The 21,856-nt window shown below is 50.4% G+C and overlaps 1 protein-coding gene across 5 annotated transcripts in view; it reads left to right on the top strand.

The window, feature by feature from the left end:
• The window catches only part of LOC128902051 (CBP80/20-dependent translation initiation factor-like), a 157,347-nt gene that overhangs the window by 65,606 nt on the left and 69,885 nt on the right, over positions 1-21,856 (top strand). For all 5 annotated transcript variants that reach the window (XM_054184380.1, XM_054184381.1, XM_054184379.1 and 2 more), the window contains one exon: positions 19,639-19,715. In XM_054184380.1, the coding sequence (XP_054040355.1) occupies positions 19,639-19,715 (77 nt within the window). The remainder of the gene's footprint in view (positions 1-19,638; positions 19,716-21,856) is intronic.

Genomic DNA, 21,856 nt, shown 5'->3' with positions numbered 1-21,856 from the left:
AGTGGCAGGATAAGTGTTTATTGCAATCCAAGGTGGTTCGGTTAAAGATTGTCCTTTTAAGTGGGAAATTTACTGCCGCGCACGATGCCTGGATGTCTCTTCCGGGGGGCAAATAAAGACTGTTTAGGAAGGCAATTAGACGATGTCCTCGCCGAGGACCGAGCTCTGTAACCCAGTGGTCCTTTCTAATCCCGCGTTTGGATTGTCCCTCGCTTTATGATTTTCAAAATACCTTTTGGGGGGGGGGGTTGTTTGGGTTTTTTAAGATACTCCACGAACTCTTCTGCCGGCTCTAAAAAAATGGCAAGCGCCCGGCTGTAGGCGGTCAGGGAAAGAAAACTCTATGCCATCCCTAAAACACCTTCGCTGGATGGTGGGGTTGAAGGATTTCATCTGGGCTAATAGAAATAGCAAGAGGAACGTGGTCTCCACGCCTTTGGCCACACGATGCTCCTCGGTGTCCATGTCTCCCTGGGTTTTTCTGCTCTGCTCCTCACCTGCTGGTACCACCATGGAGAAACTCCTCATTGTTGGCTTGCTTTCTTTTTAATTCTCTCTTTTTTTTTTTTTCTTTTTTTTTTTTTAAATTCCTGTAATGTATGAGCAGAGAAACCACTGGAGAATGATAAAGCTTCATTTCTTCCTGCTTTTGTCACCCGCTTGATTATTTCGTTTCTCATTGTATATTCTTTCGAGGCGCCTTGTCCGAACGGAAAGAAACTATGTATGCTTATAGGAACTGTTTGTTTCCCCTTGGCTGGGCAAAATAAGACCCCTTGGCTGGGCAAAATAAGGAGATATCACATGAGATACTAATGGCTTCTGCTCGCTGGTCTTGGGATGGGGCCACCGACACTCGCTCCGTAACGGGACATCATTCGGTAAAGGTGGTGGGCTGCGTACGCCTTCGTTTGGACGCCCTTCCTCTTTGGGCTGTGAATAAATACTACATAAAGTTCCTCAAGTTTGGATTGCTGCGTGTTTACGAGATAAGAATAAAAAGTTGGGGGGTTGGTAGTTGCAGGGTTTGAAGCAATGGCGGTGGGAGAAATGAAATTCCCTGTTTCGTGGTCACTCTGCAAAGACAATCTGGACCGAAGCCAGGTTTTTTTAAGAGTCCAAGATGAAAAGCAAATTTGCATTTGTTGTAACGTAAAAAGAAAACACGGACCTAGGATGATGTCCAGGTTTCCAACCTGATGGTACTGGTAGGTCCCACCGCTGCAGGTGGACCTCCTGGGCATGCCGTGGTGGCCGGTCTGCTGTAGCCGTTGGGCCCGTGGTCAATGAAGGTTTGGTTTTCCAAAATCCGAGGGCTAGGGTGGACTTTTTTTTAAAGCTTTCTTCTCGTTTGGGTTGTTCCCATCCACGCCGCTGCGTCTGTGGATCTCGTTTAGCCCTGCAGCTAGGACCTCTGGTGTAGGAAACGCTAGGAGACATCAAGGATGCAGGAGCTTCAAGGTTGCCCACGGTTGTACGACCAACTCAACCTAAGGCTATGGAGAACTTGGGGGCTAGGTGGTCGTGGATCATGGTTGGACTCGTAGATGCAACCAGCGTGCTAAAAAATCATCTCCTTCCGTGTAAATTTCGATCTGGAAACCCAGCGATGGGTTTTGATCTGGATTATTGGGGTAAAATTTGCATTTGTGCTTTATTTTGCTTTCAGTGCAAATCGGCCCGTTGGACCTTAAGGCTTCGGAAGCCGCCGTGGTCCCCGTGCTCCCCATGGCATCTCTGCCCGGCACCAGCAGCGTCCCGGAAAAACAGGTCACCACCCCGATAGGCAGAAAGGCGAGGAGTCAAACTCACACTAAAATGGTATTTCAGCCAAGAAGAGCAAAGGGGGGGGGGGGTAAAAAAAATACCCCGACCACTAGTGTGCGAGCGGCCACCTTGTCGTGCAATCACAATATCGTTTTTCTATTTTTTTTTTAAATTTTTTTTTTTTTATGGTTGGCTTAACAATGAAAAGGCCACGCTGCACTTCGGTTTTTCCAGTCTGCTGCATCGTGTGACCCCCGTGACTCCGAGTTAAGCCTCATTATATAATGGCGGGGTGTTTTTTTGGAAAACCTCCATTTAATCCTTTTGGAGCAGAATATGCTGGTTTTGTTTTCTTTCATATCGTCGTCTCGCTTCCCCCCACCTCCCGCCTACCCCTTCCCCGGCGGGTGCACCCTGGAGGCGTCAGTCTGGGAGCAGGGTCCTTTCTTCCTTTCTTTTTTTTTTTTTTTTTTTTTTTTTAAAATCTATGGAGAAAGAAGAAAAAAAAAAAATGGTTTATTTTCGTTTGCTTGGGTTACAGCGCCTTTCCCCGCCGTCGGGGGGGAAGGACTACGTGATGTGCAGCAGGTATTTTGTGAATGGAGCGCAACCCTGTGACTCCCCGTCGCTCGGCCGCAGGGGGAGGCAGGGGAAGGAGAGAGACAAAAAAAAAATAACAAAAAAAAAAAAAAAAAATAAAAACCACCACCCAGTGACTCCATCTGACTCGTTTTGGCTGGAAAACTTTTTCAGCGCCGTGGTTCTTAAGCCAGAAGGAAGCTTTCTTCTGGCCCAAGAACAATAAAGGGGTCAGCAGCCTGATCCTCCCTCCTACACCCTCTTCCTTCCATTGTGAGGGGTCTGTGCAAATATCCCAGGCTGCTTCTGCTGGGGCCTGAGGGACCTGAGCTGCGCGTGTGACATTAAAGAGAGACTCTGCGAACTCAGTAATCCATAGCTGCAAAAAGACAACCCGCCCCCCCCCCCAAAAAAAAAAGAAAGAAAAAATAAAATGAAGTCTCCGGGGTGCTCTATTTCTGGTGTGGTGTTGCGCTTGGAGAAGGTACCGATGGCTGTTCTCATGGTTGGGGGGAAATCTGTCCCCTTACTGTCCCCTCCGCCGTGCCAGGGCAGCATCTTCCCCAGCGTCTGCTCAACGAGTGGCCAAATCCCCACAGAGGGTAGGTGAGACCTCATGTCTCTCGCTTGTCCTTGACCTCTCTTTCTCTGGTTGTCCAAGATGGGGAATTTCTGCTGCTCTCACAGTGCACGAGCAAAGCCCGCGGGCTGGTGAGGTATGGTCTCCAGCAAGGATGGGGTTGAAGGAGGCACGGCTGCTTGGCATGTTGTGATTGCTCCTTGCTCCAGGGATTGACCACCACCCGGCAGGCAGCACCCAGGTTTTCAAGCTGGCACCTTTCATGACGTGCCTGCTTCTCCTCGGACGTGTATCACAGATCGTGATGGTCTGAGCCATCAGTTCCTGGAGTAAAAGGTCTTGGGAGAAGCGCTGCAGGCCCTGACCCATAGTGGTTTGCCCGCTGGTCTTGTCCATCATCAAAGCAGCCTGCATCTCTCTGTTGGGGGATGTCGTACACGGATCAGAGGGCTGCTGTGGCTTCTGTCATACTTCTTGTGAATCTGGAGCGGTTGTGAAACTTGCACACCACGCTGGGTTCCACCACCGTGAATGGCGATACTTTTTCCAGGTGGCATTCCATATCTGCCAGGCTAGATAACACCTACCTCCCCAAAGGGAGAAGGTGGGACCTGTGGCCTTCTATGAGAAGACAAGTTCGACGCAGTAAGCCGTATCACGCACTGAAGACCTGATTCATTTGCCAGAGGGAGAGTAGATGATGCTCATCAAATTGTAGGAACCCACCTCTTTTATTTTTTTTTTTATCACAATAACCCGTGTTAGCATGTGTGACCTCCCCTCGCTGTGTTACAGCTTGATGGACCTTGGCACCAAGCAGTCGCATGAATCATGGCGGTGAGTTTGCCGTAAGGCAGTTCCTGTCGTTATTATCTCCTTGCTGTGTCGATAACGCTTTGGTGGCGATGGTCAGGATTTCCTCGCGCTACAGAGCTTTCCTGAAGATCAGCTCCGCGAGCGGTGGAGGAAGTGGCCGTTACAAGATTGCTCCTGGCTGCTGAGAACTGGGTGGCCAACTTCAAACGTACGTGCGACCTGACATGATCCGAAGAGCACGGCGGTGGCTCCTCTTTCCCCTCGTCCGCTTTGTCAGCGTGGGTGGGTGGGAACTCCTCTTCTTCTGCAAATGCTGAAGCAAGACCAAACCATGCTTATAAATACTTAAAGGGTGGGTGTCAGGAGGATGGGGCCAGGCTCTTCTCAGTGGTGCCCGGGGACAGGACAAGAGGTAACGGGCACAAACTTGAGCATAAGAAGTTCCTTCTAAACCTGAGAAGGAACTTCTTTCCTTTGAGGGTGGCAGAGCCCTGGAAGAGGCTGCCCAGAGGGGCTGTGGAGTCTCCTTCTCCGGAGATATTCCAAACCCGCCTGGACACGTTCCTGTGCCACCTGCTCTGGGTGACCCTGCTTTGGCAGGGGGTTGGACTAGATGATCTCCAGAGGTCCCTTCCAACCCTACGATGCTGTGGTTCTGCTTATGGAAAACTGTCAGAGACCAGGATCCCATCAAGGGAGGTGGGAGAGAACGGTCCCATGTCTTGCCTGAAATCCCAAGGGGCATGATGGGAACATTCATGGCCGGGGAGAAATTTGGGGTCTCGCACCCCACACCTCTTGCAGTGCCTCAGTGTTGGGACTACACACCCGATGAGGGTCCTTTAGTTGAAAGGAAAACTCTTTTTAGCTCAATTTATAAATACTTGGGCAAACGTTTGTTATTTAAACTCTTTTTTTTTTCTTTTTTTTTTTTTTTCACAAATGCCTGCATTTGAAGGTAAAAGCGAGCAAGCGTCAAGTTCTTCTTTCAGCTTTGGTGCTGCTTTTCTCCTGGTACTGGAGGAGCTTTCTGATCTCTGCGGGCAGCATCTAGCTCCAGGATTTGGGTGGTGTTTCCAGGCAGGTAATAAATGATAATTACGTGGGCTATGTTGAAGAGGAGGGGAGGTGAAGCGTGACAGACTTCCAAGACTGTCCTTTCCTTGTCTAGAAGAAGAAATAGCGTCCAGCTGCCCGTGGCCAGCAAGGCCGTGAAAATATATCGCAAGTAGCTCCAAGGATTGTAAGTGTACATGAGGCTGGGAACCTGCTGCATTAGAGGTGGAGCTCCTCGATTACTTGACCATCCTGCCGTTGCTGTCTCAAGTGGAAGGAGGTCGCCTTGTTTGGCTTCGAGGTCTTTTCGTGGTGTGATTTGCCTACAAGGCAAGACCTGAATTTATTCCGCCAGTCCTCAACCTCTGAGAGTCGCTGGTTCGGGAAGGGCAAAGCTGGTGGCCGTGCCCTTCTTCTGGGAGGTCTAAGGTAGCTTTCCTAACGTGAAGTTGGATCCAAAGAGAAGGTGTGTTGGCAGCGCCGAAGTCTTTCTGCGTGTGCTGCCGTGAAAATTGATGGATGGAGTAGTTCAGGTGTATCTTTCACAGGTGCTTTTCCAAAGGTACTTGGTTAGTTAGTGCCATTGCTGCACGTAGCACAGGCCAATCAGATGTTCGTGCCCTGGTGGGAAGGGCTGACCGTTGAGGAGCAGATGATAACGCAGCAGGGGATGGTTCGAAGTGAGTTGGATGGGGGCAGGTGAGTGGGGGCGGGTGGGAGTGGGACTTGGTGATGTTCCATTAGTCCACTGTCAAGTCTGGGCAGGTTGATGGTCCTTGGCGAGAGCGATCCTGTTTCTGGAGGAACCAAGAGTAAATCTTCATCCTCTGTGTCCACGTTTCCAATCTTCTCCTCGTCCGTTTTGTCCTTACCTTCTAAGTCTTGCCCAGGCTGCCCGGTTGGAGTGGTTGCCTTTCCGCGCAGGAGGGCTTGTGCTCTGCGAGACCTGCACGCATGCCCGCGGCCACCAAGATCCTGGCATGAGTAGACACTATTGAAATAAAGTGAAAAAAATTCATATGAAAGGACACGGAAAGCAAAAATGAAGCCATGCAGCTGACCGCCAGCCCTTTAGAAGCTGTGTGGCCTCTTGGAAGATTCCCCGTTGGGCGCCGTGCTTTGCTACGGAGGGGAGCATGGTGCTTTCATGGATTTTGTGTTGTCACATGACTCTTCTTCCCCTGCGTGTCCACTAAAAAGCTTTTCATATTTTAACACGTGCAGAGAGACGCATCCAGGAGCCAGGTTCAAGGAAGCTCCTGCCCAGGGGAGATGAGGACTTTGGTAACCTGGGGCGGGGGGGGTTCTACTGGAGCTTTAAGGAGTCACTCTGGGTTGGGAGCCGCGTACAGTAAGGAACAGTCGTCAGCCTCATCTTACGTGCGCCTCGTCTCACCGGTTAGGATCGTTTCCCCCCCCCACCCCGCCGTGGAAACCGTCAAGAATTTCCGTTATTTCCTTTCCTGAGGCTTTGTTTGGGTGGGGATTTCTGGAAGGTATTTCACAGGCAGGTATAATTAAAGAAAGACGTGCTTGGCCTGGGGAGGGTGGACAAGGTTTCTTTAAAGCCAAGCCTTCAGCGCGGTGGCGAAACAGAAACCATTCGTTGCCTGGTCCGATGGATGGAGGGGAGGTCGGGGAAAGGGGGGAGCTGATCAGCCGGGAATCATCCCGGTTAAACGCCGCGCACCGGGGTTAAGGCCCTTATCCAGCAAATCCTCGAAACGTGTGCTTAATTTTAAGTCCCCCTGACTTCAATCTGTTTACTCTTGTGCTTAACTTTAAGCATGTGCCTAAGTGCTTGGTTGGCTGAGGGCCAAGGCAAATCGTAGACTTAGGAGCAAGATTCGCACAAAGGAAAACGCTTTGCTGGACTGAAGTCCCGTGGGACGGCGGATGCCGTCGTAGGTTGCGGGATGACGGAAGGGGACGGGGCTGCCCATCCCGGCTCCGTCAAGTTATTCGGCATCGGGTACCTCGCGCTTGGGGCCGTTCTCACTTGACGGGGAGCATCCCAACGGTCCGAGCGCCGAACGAGCGCCTTCATTTCAGTGCCTTTATTACGCTGTTCTGAAGGCGTCGGCCTCCCGGGTAACCTTGTGTATACCACAAACGCAATCTCGGAAAAAAGATATCGTTTCTTTTTCCTCTTAATTGAGAGAGGGGAACGGTTTAGTGGAGGAAAATAGCCTTGATTTTATCATCAGAAGAGGAAGGAGAACAGATTATATGACCTGACTAATAAATCTTCATAGGAATTTGCGTGGCTGCATTAACACTTACAACAAAAAGGGCTCCTGTATTAGCACAAGCTTTTATAATGGCTTTATCTTCTTCTTTCCTGTTCCAAGCTAATTCCTGAAAGCCGCCTTTTAATCCCCCTTTTGCTCATCCAGCCTGGACTTAATAGAATGGCAAAGGTATTTTGGTTTTTTTTTTTTTTCCCCTTTATTTTTAATCTATGAATGACAGCACTTAAAGCTAATAACTGGAGCCGCGGCACAGGCGAAAATGAAAAGCCACCCTCAGAAAACAAGATCTGGGGTTTTTTTTGGAAAACACCGCTACTAGGGGTTAAGGGAAATCTGCAGCTGGAACAAATACAGGGCTCGTCTGACTTCCTCAATAACTCTGCTGGGGGAGCGGGCAGTTGCCAGACGAAGGAAGCGTGGTTAGCCATCGAGTCTTTGAATGCAGCTCCGTTTCCCCCTCAAACCCATGGAATTTATATTAACCTCCAGCTTTTCTTAGCCGGTGGGAATTTTTTTTGATTTTTTTTCCCCCCCCCCGCCTCCCTGCGTGAGGAAGAGCCTGGCTTTTGTTGCTTCGGTTTGTCGGAGGAGCGGAGGAGACGGTTCTGCTCCTCGCCGCGGCGTTCTTGCTGGCGAGAGGCCATGGATGTTAAATGAATAATTTTTGGCGTTGATAAGGAGAGAAAGGCTGAGGCTGCCAAGCGCAGAGACGCCGGCGTCTGATGACTTGATTTCGGGAAGGGCGGGCTTGAGCCATCCCTGCTCGCCGGGTTGTCTCCGATCCCAGCAGAGACGCAGGCAGGAGGAAAGACCCCATGTGCCTTTGGCATCTTGTACGTGGATGTAACTATAGACAGTGGGCACAGAGCAATACGCGAGCGAGGATGTCTAAAACCACTTTTGGGATGGTACTTGGCTACCTAATTTAAGCTATAGGTAGACCCATAGGAGAGCTACCCACCTTCCACCTCAAGGGCTGTGTCCAGTTCTGGGCACCTCACCACAAAAAAGACCTTGAGGGGCTGGAGCGTGTCCAGTGAAGGGCAACGGAGCTGGTGAGGGGTCTGGAGCACAAGTCTGGTGAGGAGCGGCTGAGGGAGCTGGGGGTGTTCAGCCTGGAGAAAAGGAGGCCGAGGGGAGACCTTCTCGCTCTTTACGGCTCCCTGAAAGGAGGGGGTAGCCAGGGGGGGTCTCCCAAGGAACAGGCAACAGGACAAGAGGAAACGGCCTCAAGTTGCCCCAGGGGAGGTTTAGGATGGATATTAGGAAAAATTTCTTCACCGAAAGGGTTGTCAAGCATTGGAACAGGCTGCCCAGGGAAGTGGTGGAGTCACCATCCCTGGAGGTATTTAAAAGATGGGTAGGCACGGTGCTGAGGGACATGGTTTAGTGGTGGTTTTGGCAGTGTCAGGCTGATGGTTGGAATCAGTCTGACAGGTCCCTTCCAACCTAGATGATTCTATGATTCTATGAGCAAGGAGTGGAGCGTGTGAGACCTTGTTTTCCATCCCGGGACTGTCGTAGGGTCCCTGCTGGACTTTAGAGCTCCGTGAAGGCATAGCATCTGCAGGATGCTTATGGCTGCAGTGGTGACGATGGCACGCGGGGGTCCTGGACAGAGAAGGGAGCCAGCTGAACAGGCATGGGGGATGTTCTCGTTGCCAAAATTCCCATCTCTCTTTGGTAGCTAGCAGTTTGACGGCCAATTCTGAGTTGCTCGTAATGCAGAGCATCTGCGTTTTTTCCATCGTATCCCTTTCTGCTTGTCGTAGCGCTCTCGGTGACCACTATCTCAGACCCTTCCCACCTTCTGGAGCTGAGCCCATCACACCAGCACAATCCTTCCAGCAAGAAGGGCACCAAGGAAAGGACAAAGGAGCTAAAAAAGCCCTAGCAAGGAAGGGCAACATGACCTGAGCCATCCCAGTAACCAAGGTCTTTGCTTATATCACTTGGCACGTGAAGATATCCAGGAGTTGGGTTGGTTTGTTGAGTTTTGTTGCTGGTTCTTCTTTGTCCCTGCTTGGTTCTGATGAAGCACCTGAAGGTGCATCCTCTCGGACGATGTGACATGAATTGAAGGGGCTTCCCCCAGCTCCTGGCAGTCGTCACAACTCATGCTTTCACTGGCAGCGAAGCTGATGTTTGAATGATGCCTGTGTCTTTGGAGTTGTTGTGGTTGAGGTTCAACCTTTGCAAGACACAGGAGAGCAGATATGACCATCTTGCTTCCTGTCCAGTAGCAGCTTTCGGATATGAAGCAGGTTTTCAGGATTTTTTTTTTTTTTTTGGTGGAAATGCCAAATCCGTTTCCAAATCTCACGTTTGGAGACTGCTGTAAAGCAGCTACAAACTTGCTTTTCTTACTCATCCTCATTTTATTGTTCGAAGTAGTCCGTGGCTCCCAGAGGTCTGCGAAGCACCAGTGAAAAGCCACCGGCGTAATTAATATGTGATATGATGATTGATGCTCTGTGGCAAAAGCATCGTGTTTTCTCTGCTTGTCCCTGCGTTAAAACCCTTTGCAGCAGGAGGAATCTTAGTCCTCGACGCATAAAAGGAAAATCCGGGGAGGGAGCAGACGGACACTCAAGAAGCAGTTTCTTCTACCCAGGTACAAACTGCCAGTAACCTGGCAAGGGGAAAGTCAAGCCCTTGTGTTTCACAGCCCACCCTCCTGCAAAGGAATGGGACTTTTCAAAGGCAAGAATGAGGCTTTTATAGGATTCAATTGGCGTTTGCGCATCGGGGGATTTTCCGAGCTGGGGTGGCCGCGACGCGGGAACCTCACTTGCTCTCTCTGGACTGAGCTAGACCAAGCAGAGACTTGAGAAGATAGAAAAAAACATTTCTTTGTGGTATAGTCCGGGGGAAAATGTGTTGGCTGCGTCTTCAGCCAACTGCAAACAGGAATATCTGTTGTGGGAAAACATTTCCAGCACAACACAGGAGGCTTGGAGAAGGAACAGACAGTGATATTCTGCACAGCTTGCTTCAGCCATGAAGGTCTATGAGAAAGGTCCACTGGTGAACCGAGAGGGGCTGTTACCACCATGACCCCGTTAAAGTTGATGGCAAAATTCCCTTTGGCTTCGGTGGCGCAGGGTAGGGATCACAGTGATACGGCTCATGGCAAAAAATGCTCGTTGACTTATTAACTATTGCCTGCGATCTTAGGGTGTTGCGAAACTTCAGGCACTTGGAAGCCCTCCAATGGGAAGTGCCAAGGGCTGAGCGGTGAGAAAGTTCTCCTAGCGCCTCTGAATACCCACGTTGAAAGAAAAGAGAAGCCACCTCTTGTTTGTAAGGTTATGGAGTTATCGCTCCGCAAATAAGGGGTTTCGTCGCTGTTGGATTGTCCCAACTTCTGGGAGCTTGCGTGAGCTGGGGCTCCTATGGGCTGAAACTCCGGTCCGCCCAAGAGGAGAAGATTTGCGGGGGCTTGGTTCTGGGGGATTGCACAAATGCACAGGAAAAACATGCAATCTTTTATTAATTATAAGGGTGAAATGAAAATAAACTTGGATACAGCCTTTACCTCCTGTTGAGACCGATGCTGAGGTTGGGGGGGAGCACACCCAACACAGACCCACCAGCTTAGAGGTGACCTGGGTTCTGGTCCAAAACTCCCTGATGTCCTCTGGGATGTGGTTATAGGTCAGCTTAAAAATTCATCAGGGAGGTCCCTGTTCGGCCTACACGTCTCTTCCTCATGACACCGTCCACCACCATGGCACGATGAGGAGATGTCGAGGGATGGACGGTGAATGAAGGGTCCTCCTGCCATCTCACCTGCCTGCTTCATCTCGGCTGGAGAGGCATGGTCAGGCGGCACGTCAAGGTGCGCAAATAGGGGGTGGCAGGCTTTGAAGGGGACCAAAGATGGGGAAAACCAGGCTGGGGAACGTGAAAAATATAGAGGAAAAGTATACTTTAAAGAAATGCGGGGTCCCGGAGGGACTGAAATAGCTCCAGTTACAAATATTCCCATAGCAACCTCATAACACTGTTAAGTCCCAGCTAAAGCAATTCCTCCCTCACCCCCAAAACTGGCACAAGCCAAGGAAAATGTAGGAAAAGCTTTTCAGAGGAGCGCTGCCCTTTTTCGGGATGAGCTTGGGCTACCTGGACACGGCAAACCCAAGTACCAGGCGTGGTGCCTCCTGGAAACAAGTGACGTGGGCGGTATTTATTCCCAATATTAGCTGAAAAAGGCTCCCTTTTTCCGGGGGAAAGCAAAGCCGGGTCGTCAACGCTATTTCTTTAAACGATTCTCTCAATATTCTGCATTTAAGGACTCCAAGCAATAGCGTGGTTATATCTGTATTTACTGGATAAATGTATTTATTTATGGATGGGGCACTTTACTGCTGACAGTGAGGTTTGTTTTTAAGCCTGACCGGGGTAGAGGAAATACATACAAATAAACAATAAACCTAAACAACACTAAAATAACATCAGTTAAAACAATTAGAGTTACTTCCACTCATGAAGTATTGTTCCCATTTTGCTGTAACATGGGAAAAAAAAAAAGCTCCGTTTCCTAAGTCAGCTCGTAACTGATTTGGGATTTGCGGATTCTGGTAACAAAAGGGGGTTTCTTTTGTCTGTTATTTATACTCTTCCTATGGCACCGCGTGTCCGTGTCAGTGCGTCTGGAGCGCCCGGTTTCGATGCGACGGCGAGGGGAGCCTGGAGCAACGTTTCCAGCCCGTCCCCCGTCTCGGTGGCTTAGCCAGGGTTTGGTGGCACCGGTTGGGCTTATCTTCCTGCCCAGCGTGGTTTGTAGTGATGCGCGTAATGGGTGTTTGCAGAGGCGGTTCCTCCTAGGAGACTTTGTCCTGGATTTTAAAGTTTTATTATCTCTGAATTATGTATCATTCAGGAGCTGCGGGGCCGAGAGTTAAAAATAGACCCCGGAAAACTCGCTCTCAATAATCAGCAGAAGGCGTTGAGGAAGGTTCAGGGTACGTTTCACTTGGGATGCTTTGCCTCATTATTCCGATGCTTTAATCGCGTTTGCGTCCTTCACCCCGCACGGGGAGTTTCACGCTGGGTTGTTCCGCCGTTCTCTGTGTCTTTTGTTTCATCCCAGAGCTGGCTGCAGAGGGACGAGGTGGGACAGCTGAGCTGCCACCAAGTATTTAATAACGATTTTAAAAGCGGTCTTCCCTCTAGCTGGGTGTCCGCTTTCCGCCAGGAGCCCACCAAGGAAAGGCGGTGGGGAAGATAAGGGTCTAAATGACCCTTCTTTGGGTCGGGGACTGCATGTATAGAGTCTCTAATTGACTAAAACGCCCCCCGTTGACTAAAATGCCCCCCCCCCAGAGACCAGTATTAACGCTCAGCAAGTGGGAAGCCAGGAGGTCGTGTCCGTGGGGCAACGTGGGAGGGCAGAGCCCTGTAGGGAACAGCAACGGTGTTTTTAACGGTAATTAAAGAGTGGCGTTCAGTTGTGACAGCCCTGATCGCTGTCGCAGCAGTCGCTCTTCTGGGCTTCCACCCTTTTTTTTGGTAAAAAGGCTCCTCCAAAGTGCTCATCACCGAGGTGCATGTACTGCAGCTCCGCGTTCAGCCTTTGCCGGCGGTGTACGATTTATGGTGTGCTCCCCAAAGATGCAGTTAATCAGGAAATCCTCCAAAGCGGGACATCTCCCAAGAAACAACTTCCTATGCCTCCCCTTTAAGGCATGTTGCGCCATGCCGTGATTCATTGGGCAAGCACATCCTACGGTCAAGGTCCCGCGGAGCATCCCTCCTCCACCGTGGGACGTGTCGGATCAGCGGTGGCAAAGCCGGAGGAGTTTTGTTCCGTTTCCAGCGCCCGGGTGGCTGTAAACTAAGTCCTCTTTGCCAACCCTATACTTTAATTTAGCCCTGGCTCCAATGATTGAGGTCGAAGAAAGCGTCCTTGGAGGTGGCCAGGACCTGTGTGTGTCGCATGGTGGGTGAGGAGTGATGGGAGGGCCACAACCACGAAGTGCTGTAAGGATTTACCCGCCTTTTATCTTGAGCGAGGAGTATTTTGTAAAACTGTTGCACTTTCTATTCCATTGATGTTGAGCACCGACAGATTCCTTATTCAGAAGCAACTATTATTATAAGCACCTTCCAGGAAAAATGAATAGCTTGCAATTTGAAGGAACAAATTTATCACTTAAATTTTAACAGAGAGGAAATCATTTCCAGGCGGCTTCCTGACATTGTTTGGTATTCTTCCATGGCTTCCAAAGCAGGTCAAGGCTTTGGTTTGTGCCTCAGCCCTCTCCTTTCAAGAGGTAAAAAATTCCCCTTGTGTTAAGAGAGGAGAGCTGGTGGCAGACCAATGCCGCGGGAGTTCCTGGAAGGGGAAGAGGCAACGGCAAGTGGCCTCCAAGGAGATGGCTCTGCTGGAAGTGCCCACAGGACTTACGCGTGTTGATAAATGCTGGCCTTGGGTGGGTAGAGGTGATGGGGGTGATGCCGGTGGGGAGGTAGCGGCGCCTTTGCCAGACATTGAGGGGCTGGAGCACGTCCAGAGAAGGGCAACAGAGCTGGTGAGGGGGCTGGAGCACAAGTTGAGGGAGCTGGGGGTGTTCAGCCTGGAGAAAAGGAGGCCGAGGGGAGACCTTCTCGCTCTCTGCAGCTCCCTGAAAGGAAGGGGTAGCCGGGGGGGGTCAGTGTCTGCTCCCAAGTAACAGGCGATGGGACAAGAGGAAGCAGCCTCAAGTTGCACCAGGGGAAGTTTGGATTGGATATTAGGAAAAATTTCTTCATGAAAGGGTTGTCAAGCATTGGAAGAGGCTGCCCAGGGCAGTGGTGGAGTCACCATCCCTGGAGGGATTTAAAAGCCGGGCAGACGTGGTGCTGAGGGACATGGGTTAGCGGTGGTTTTTGCCAGTGTCAGGTTGATGATTGGACTCGATGATCTGACAGGTCCCTTCCAACCTAGACGATTCTATGATTCTATGTCCCATGTTCACACGATGAGTGTGGGACCGGCACAATAAAAGTTAAACACATCTGCAGCTCTGTGCCGTCCCGGACTTTCCTGCCACGGATAATCCATCCTATAGCCAGATGAAAGACTTATCACGGGGTGTTGCAAGTCACTGGGTTGTTTTTTGCGGATCATTTCTGGAACCGCAATACATTTATTTTTTTACACTTCCTCCAACCTTGGTATTTGTGTTGTTGCCTTTGCGCAGGTAGATGGGGCGGCTTCGGGGCTGCCGTGAACCCAGCCCCACCTCACCCTTCCCACCTCCCCAGAAAATAAGTCCCACCCTGAACTTTGTGTGCAATAAAATCGAGCGAAACTCCCAGCGCCTACCGCAGGCCTAATAACCTGTTTGTTCAGTTTGGGCCTTCTGCAACCATTTGTTGAAGATAAGCAAGGGCGGAGATGTTTCTTGAGGGCACAAGAGGCTCTTGAGATAAAGCTCTTGTGGACTGATCCTGCGATATGGCCGGATCATTTCTTTTCCTTCTCTCGTCACCCCTCAGCATTGGGTTTTTCCATCAGTCCGGTTGCTTTTCTCAACCTTTTCTTTGCACTTCCGGTTTCGGTGTTGCTATTTGGCATTTAGGCATCTTCACCTGCTTGATCATCACAGGCTGGGAGCGTTTCTGCTGCATGGGGAACACCTATGGAAAAGGCTGAATGAGTGGGTAATGAATGAAGACAGTCACTTTGTGGGGTGAGGTTTCGCATCTGAAAGTCAGGCTGCGTTAGACACGACCACGAGGATGAAGCAGTGATCCCCAACCTCTCATAGGCCCTGGAGTCTTTGTGAAACGCCCATGAATTTGGCCACCCCAGGCAACAGTTGGCACTGGAGAAGTGCAGAAGTGGAGGTGAAGGAAAGAGGGTGCAGGTTGGTCCAAATTAGGACTGTCCCTTTTATAAGGCAGTTGTTGTTGGGTGCTGAAGGAGTCTCTGGGTTTTTGCTGCCAAAGGGTGGTCACGGAAGGACCGGCAGCAGCAAAAAAATCCCTCCTTGTTTGTGCTTTTCTCCGTGCGATTTACCCCGTGTGTTACCGTCACCGGTAAAAGAGGTAAAGTATCTTTACCTCAGATTGCCAATGAGATCTTGAAAGCTTTTCATTTGTTCTTTCATTAAACTTTGATGTAAATGGGGCCGGGGCAGCGGAGAGGCAGCTGCCGGCTTTCTGGATTCCCACAGGCAGGCGGACAAGGTTGAGGGCTGGGCAGACACCTTCATTAGGAAGGTAAAGCACAAAAAGAGGGCACGTGGGTATCAAACCTGCTCTCCTCTGCCGTCTGTTTGCAGCGATTTTGCCGGGTGACGGATTTCCCTCGGCGTATGCTAGCTGGCCATATGACGGTCGCCTAAACTTGCCGGACATCACCTTCCTTTCTCCAAGAGCTGCTTTCCCCAAAACATCTAAAAAGGAATATGCACATCACAACATAGCTGATCGCTAGGGCACTTGCAGACCAATCCTGAACACCCCTTTTTTTCCAGACCTATTGGCCTTTCTTGTTAGAAGGCGCGTGTTTATGATTTAAACTTGACATCCATTAGAAGTCCCACGGGCTTCTCAGGTTCTGCTTCAAGCTTCCCACCACGTCAACCGCAGAGTGTTTAGCTCCAAAATTGAAAATGACCCCTAGTAACGATCCTTCCGGAGACCACGGGCTCTTTGTTCTTTGCTTTTCCCACATCCTTCGCTTCCAGAACCAGCAGCATTGAAATGTTGGTTTGTTACGTTCTCCTCAAGCCACCTGCGAATAAATACCAAAATAAAACCAACGTGGGAGAGAGACCAAAAGCTATTTGGCTGCCCACTGAGAAGATGCAAACCTGCCTGTGAAACCCGTGAGCACCTGGGCTTTACGGTGTCTTCAGGCCCAAGTAAGGACAAAACCCATCCCTCTTGTGTAGGTCGTCTTGTAGACCCATTGCGGAGCAGAGGCTGGTCTTCTGCCTTGCAAGACATATCCCTTTGTCTCTATTCTGGGGTTTCAGCTTCGTAAAGAGTGTGTCCACTGAAGAATGGAACAGCTGCATTCCAGATCCACGTCGTCTTCAGTGAGCCGGCCTTACTGAAGGCACTTCCATTGCTGTCCTGCACGACCCGTGGCGGGGAGCAGCTTCCAGACAAACCCAAGAGTCATGTCATCGAGGCCTTCACCGTGCCCTTGGGACTCTGGCCTGTCCCCACCCACCCGGCACTCTCGGTCTTCTCCAGCCACTCCACCCTTCTTGCAAGTTGCTGATATTTCCTTTTACATCGACTTGCTGCACAAACGAAGGCGACTTTTCTCCCTTCCAAATTTAGCTCTGTTTAGGCACCAAAATAGACAAGAGTAGGGACTGGTGACTGTTTTTTTCCAAAACATTGTCTCATGACTAAGACTAAGGAAGGGAATTGCTCGGCTGGAGAAGGGAGATGCTTGATTTTCCTAACGAGGACACAAAGTTCTCCTCTGTTCAGTTACAGGCATGCTCCTAGATTTAGGAGCCTTATTCCCATGTAATAAGGCCATCTCTCACCCCGATGCTGTCTGCTGCTGGTGGGCAGAGGTCTGAGGAAGCAGAGGGATGCTCTCCAAGGAGGACATGCAGTGGTGCACTGCCATACGCATGGTTTCTAGTTGGAAAGAGCAGAAAGGCAGCTCCCGCGACTTAATGAAGGGCTTCGCGGTGAGGAAGTTGGTGCTTGAAGTCCTTGTGTTCTGCAGAGAGAGTTTCATTTTTTGCGCAGGGTAATTGTATTTGCACGTGCGTCTGCGACGCAGCGTAAATTCTTAAAAATACCCCAGGCTTTCTCCTGCTGTGGTCGTGCAACATTTGGAAACAGCCTCACTGAGTATGGTACTATTTTTAGCCTGATTTCCTAAACAAGCACGCCTGTTGTGATGTGGCTGTGTGTGGGTCTGCTCCTTCCCTTCCTTTTCTCATTGGTACCCATTGGCCAATGTCAAGCAAATTTTCAGAGGAACAGAAGTCTCGGAGATATTAAGCTCCTCCTATGCCTTCACTGATCAAGTAGATGAGGAAGACTCAAACCCCCAGTAATGAAGAAGGTGCTGTGTGATTTTAAGCTATTAGACATCAAAGATTCCACACAGAATTAACCATGAGGTGTTTGGCTGCAGGAGAAACCCAAGTCAGACCTGGTTAACTAGGTGATAATCCAACCACAGCCCCAGGAGAGCAGGCTGCCAGCTTTCCCTACTCCCAAACTTCCTCTTCTTAGTCAAAGATGGGCCGTGTTTGAGCGGTGAGATGAGATGAGATCTAGGGAGCATGAGGAGAGCTCTTTCTGGTGCTGGGTGCAGGCACGTGAGCAGGGGACCACAGAACAACGTGCATCGCTGAGCAGATCCTCGCTGGATGAGCAGATCTGCAAGAAAGCCGAGGCAACTTCACGTAACGATGGCCTTTGTACCACTGCTATGAGGGATCTGTGGTTGAGGATGCTCAGGTTGAGCATCTGAGGATGCCGTGGTTGGTGTGGCACCTCTGGGCGTTGAGGGTGTTTTAGTGGGAGAGAAGGGTAATTTGGTCACCAAGAATGGGTACTACTCATGAACGTGCCTTCTAACGCCCGCGCTAAACCATATGTTCACGGCGCATCCAATTTTCTCCAAAAGGATTAAAAGTGAAGAAAGTTAAAAGGGGAACTACCTTCTCAGAAAACACACTTGAAGACTGAAGCCAAAGCAAGGTTCAAATGGGGACATGCTAGCCAGCAGCAGGACTTACCTAGGGGCTTGGGGACTTCTTCATTGCTTGAAGTCTCGAAGAGCCGAGGTCCCCGAAGTGGAAGGCTCCAGCTGCCACGGGAACCGTAGGGTTGCTGCAGTAGCAGTTTCTCCAGGCTCTTTGCAGATGGCCAGGTTGGGCGGTCACAATAAACCCTGTTGGCCTTGGACTCGGGGTCCAAGCCTTCTCTGGTCTGCAAGCCTAAATTAGAATCATAGAATTGCTGAGGTTGGAAGGGGCCTTTAAGATCATCGAGTCCAACCTCTAACCTACCCTGACAAAAGCCACTTCTAAACCATGTCCCTAAGTGCCCCATCTACCCTTTTTTTAAACACCTCCAGGGATGGTGAATCCACCACCTCCCTGGGCAGCCTATTCCAATGTTTAATAACCCTTTCAGTGAAAAAATGTTTCCTAATATCCAATCTAAACCTCCCCTGACGTAACTTGAACCCGTTTCCTCTCGTCCTATCACTTGTCACCCGGGAGAAGAGGTCAACCCCCATCTCTCTACAACCTCCTTTCAGGTAGTTGTAGAGGGTGATAAAGTCTCCCCTCAACCTCCTCTTCTCCAGGCTAAACAACCCCAGCTCCCTCAGTCGTTCTTCATAAGGTTTGTATTCAATACCATCCCCAGCAACCTCTCTCCTCCGTTACCTCTTCCACCAGAGGAACTCAAAATACGGTTATCTCGGTAACCGCTACTAAAATTAACGCCTCATTTTTCAGGCTCTTCACGCAGAGAGAGAGGGGCTTTTTTTTGAAGTGGGTGTGTTATGTTGTCATGCCAATGTGACAAAGCTGCTGCTCCATGAGACGCATTCCCACCCAGCCCTCGCCCTTGCCCAGGCTGCTCCCTCGTGGCCCCTCACGTGTGGTGATTCACCAGCGGCGGCTGGAGCTCCGAGGCTAAGATGGATTGCGATGGAAATAAAAGGACTGACTTTTACAGGGCTTTTATTGCCAGCCGGGGAAGCACAATACTGCATAAATAAAAACCGTTATGGTTATGACAGCTCTGTGGTCCCTGGAAAATAAATAATACTTTGCACTTAAATAGTGCCTTTCATCCAGGAACCTCAGAACTCTTTGCTCACGTTAACGAAGCCTCACGATGCCCATAGTAGGACGGTAAATACAACATCCCCCTTATCAGATGAACGTACCGAGTCAGAGAGTCGGCACCTTCAGTGGAGAGAGGACAAGAGAGCAGCTTGAGTTACACACAGCTCTTCCACCGACGTGACCGGGGCAAATCATTTAATGTCCTGGTCATCTCAGTTGTTTCCAGTAGGCAGATGCCACCCCTCCCTTCTCCTGGGGTGGCATGGGTTGACTAGCTCATGGTGGGCAGCCTCAGTGAGGTTCTCACGATGTGGTCGTTGACTTGCTAATGGCGTGGGGCCACAGCCCCAACAGACCCACCAGCTGTGGCTCGTGTTGCCCTACTCCGGTATCCTCAAAACGCTGCTGAGCACCATCCCTTTAACAGTCATTTTTACAGTTGGGTTTTAGATAAATACATAAATATGAAGGAAACAACCCAGTGAAAGTGGATGGTTTAGGTGCGCCGGTATCAGCAAGCGTCATGGGTGACGTGGGTGACTTTCCTGTAGATGGTGTTGTTTGGGCTCCATCCGTAGGTGGGACGGTTACTTGCCCCGTATGGCTTCTCCCATACAGAAATCGCAGATAACTTCATTCCCCGTGGATTTCCAGACCTACTTCTGTAGGGTCTGAGAAGTTGTAAAGATGTTTGGATGGGAACTGGTTCTTTTATCGTGCTCACATCTTCTGTCTCACTCTGTCCCCTTCCGTATCGATGTCTCCTGTATCTTGGAGCTGATCGCTGCTTTTCCCTCTTGTTTTACAGGGTTACCATCCGTTGCCTCATGAAGCTGAAATCGCACACACCAAAAAACTGTTCAGAAGGAGGAGAAACGACCGGAGGTAGGCGAAACCTCTCTTTAATGTGGGTTTTTTTAACCTTCTCCTCCTCGTTGCACATCTTCCCCCTCTGTTTCACCGAGCATCTTTGGACGACACTGCCGTTTAGCAGCTGCCAGCGTTGGGTTAATGCGTAAACCCTTGTTTGAGCATTAACATCCTGAAAATGTAGAGCCTGTCCAGCCCCCTGGTTTGTCTTTGAGATCTGGAGTGTGTCCTACATTCCCCCAGGAGTATCTTAAGGACCTCCTCTTCCCCTTCCACTCATTCCCCCCATAGCCAGATCCCCCCTACTTGTATTAGAAGAGGCAGCTGGCAAAGTGTTCTCTGTAAAAGCGTTGAGTCCTTGTGTCTTGTTTCCTCACTTTCTGTTGAAAAGCAAAATTCGCGGACTTTCAGGGTGGCCTGCAAAGCGGGTATGGTGGAGAGGGGTTTGCGGCGAGTATCGGACGCCTGTCGGCGTGAAGGAGGGGGACGTGCTACAGAGGCAGCCGAGTTCCTGTGGCGTTGGTGATTTCAATCCGTTGGGTTAATTTAATAGGGCCAACGGGATATTTAATTGCGTAAACCGCATGTCTAATTACATGAGGGCATCTAGAGTCCTCGGTAGGAACCGTGACCATGGTTAAACGTGAAAATAAGCGGGGAATAAGGGAGTTAGTTGTACACGCGGCTTTATTTCTGCCGGCGGATTCTGCCGTGGCAATAAAGCTTTGCTAAAACCAGGACTTTGCGAGGTCGATGTTATTTAACCGGAGAAAAAGCGGCCAGTGTTTTCTCCTAGAGCGATCTGAAATCTGGGCCTGAGCTGTGATGCCTCCTTGGGGGGGATTTTGAGGGCGGGGGGGGAGTCCTACGGACACCCGTAATAGCAGTCGGAGCGTGTCCTCGAATCTCCCCGTCGCTTCTCGACTCGTGAACAGCCGCGACGTGGTTAATTCTGTGCTTGCTTTGGTTTTCCCAAATTTTACGGAGTGGCCAACAAACAGCTGAAAAGAGTTTGCTCAGGCATCCCAGAAACATTCTTCTGCGGGCAGCGTGGTTCCTCAGCAGCATACTCCTTTTTCTCTCCTCTTTGGGGCTCCCTCCTTTTTTCCTGTGTGCCATTTAAAAGACAGTTTCGTTTGGGATTTAGGGAAAAAAAAAAAAAGGGGGGGGGGCAGGGCGCTCGTTTCAGCCAAAAGGTGGTTAAAACCGAGTTGAAGTCTGCTTCTGTTGCAAAGGGAGAGCTGGGTGGGCTTCCTCCCAGCGCTGGGCTGGGCTCCCCGCGAAATCCCGGTGGAGGTCGGGAGCATCCTGGCTCACGGAGTGGATCGTCCTCCGCCATCCAAAGAGCTCATGACGCCGTGGGAGAGGAGACCTGCAGAGCCAAAGGGTCTCCCGCCTGAAGTCCCCTTGCCCAAGTTTGTGCTGGACCGAAGCCACGGAACTGCGTGTTGGTTCTTCCTTCCCCTCCGAAAAACTGGGATCGTGCCAGATGTGTATTTCTGTTTCTTTTTCTTTCTGGTCCCTTCAGATAAACGGTGAGCAGACAGAAGCATTCGGCCCCCCAGGGCATCCCTCCCTCCCGCGCAGATGACAAGGAGAGATAGCAAAAAAAAAAAAAAAAAAAATGCTGCCTTGGGCTGGGGTTGGAAGATTACGGGGTGAGATACAGCCCAGACCACGGTAGCGCTGGGATAATATCCCGGGAGGAGAGACGGAAGCCTTAAAGCCAGTTGATAGGGGATCACGCGAGAGGAGAGGTGGGACCGTTTCGGCCCTGAGCAGTCACAAATGAAATAAAATGGGAAGAGCAGAGGGCATACGGTCCTGCCCGAGTCCTCCGTGGTGGCGTCCAAGCTTGGACAGAAAAACGTATTTATTTTAATTGCAAAAAGCTAAGAAGCCCGGGTTGAGGGAGTGGAGTGAAACAATCTCTTAGGAACTTATTTAAGCAGAAAAGACGGGGTCCCGTCCCCGAGACTTCAGCTGGGGACCTCAGCAGCCCCCCCTCTCCCTACGCCACGTGGTTTGACGCTGGGGGTTTGCGGGTTACCTTTGCCTCTGTGGTGCATTTTGGACTGGGAAGGGAGTTTTAGTCCTTCTAGTGCCGTTTGAGATGCCCCCCCGGAGAGCACTCAGTTCTTAAAAATGATTTCTAG

This window comes from Rissa tridactyla, chromosome W, assembly GCF_028500815.1.
Source record: "Rissa tridactyla isolate bRisTri1 chromosome W, bRisTri1.patW.cur.20221130, whole genome shotgun sequence".
Classification (NCBI taxonomy): Eukaryota; Metazoa; Chordata; class Aves; order Charadriiformes; family Laridae; genus Rissa; species Rissa tridactyla.
Note: the sequence above shows the minus strand (reverse complement) of the source record. Positions and strands in the feature narration are given on the sequence as shown.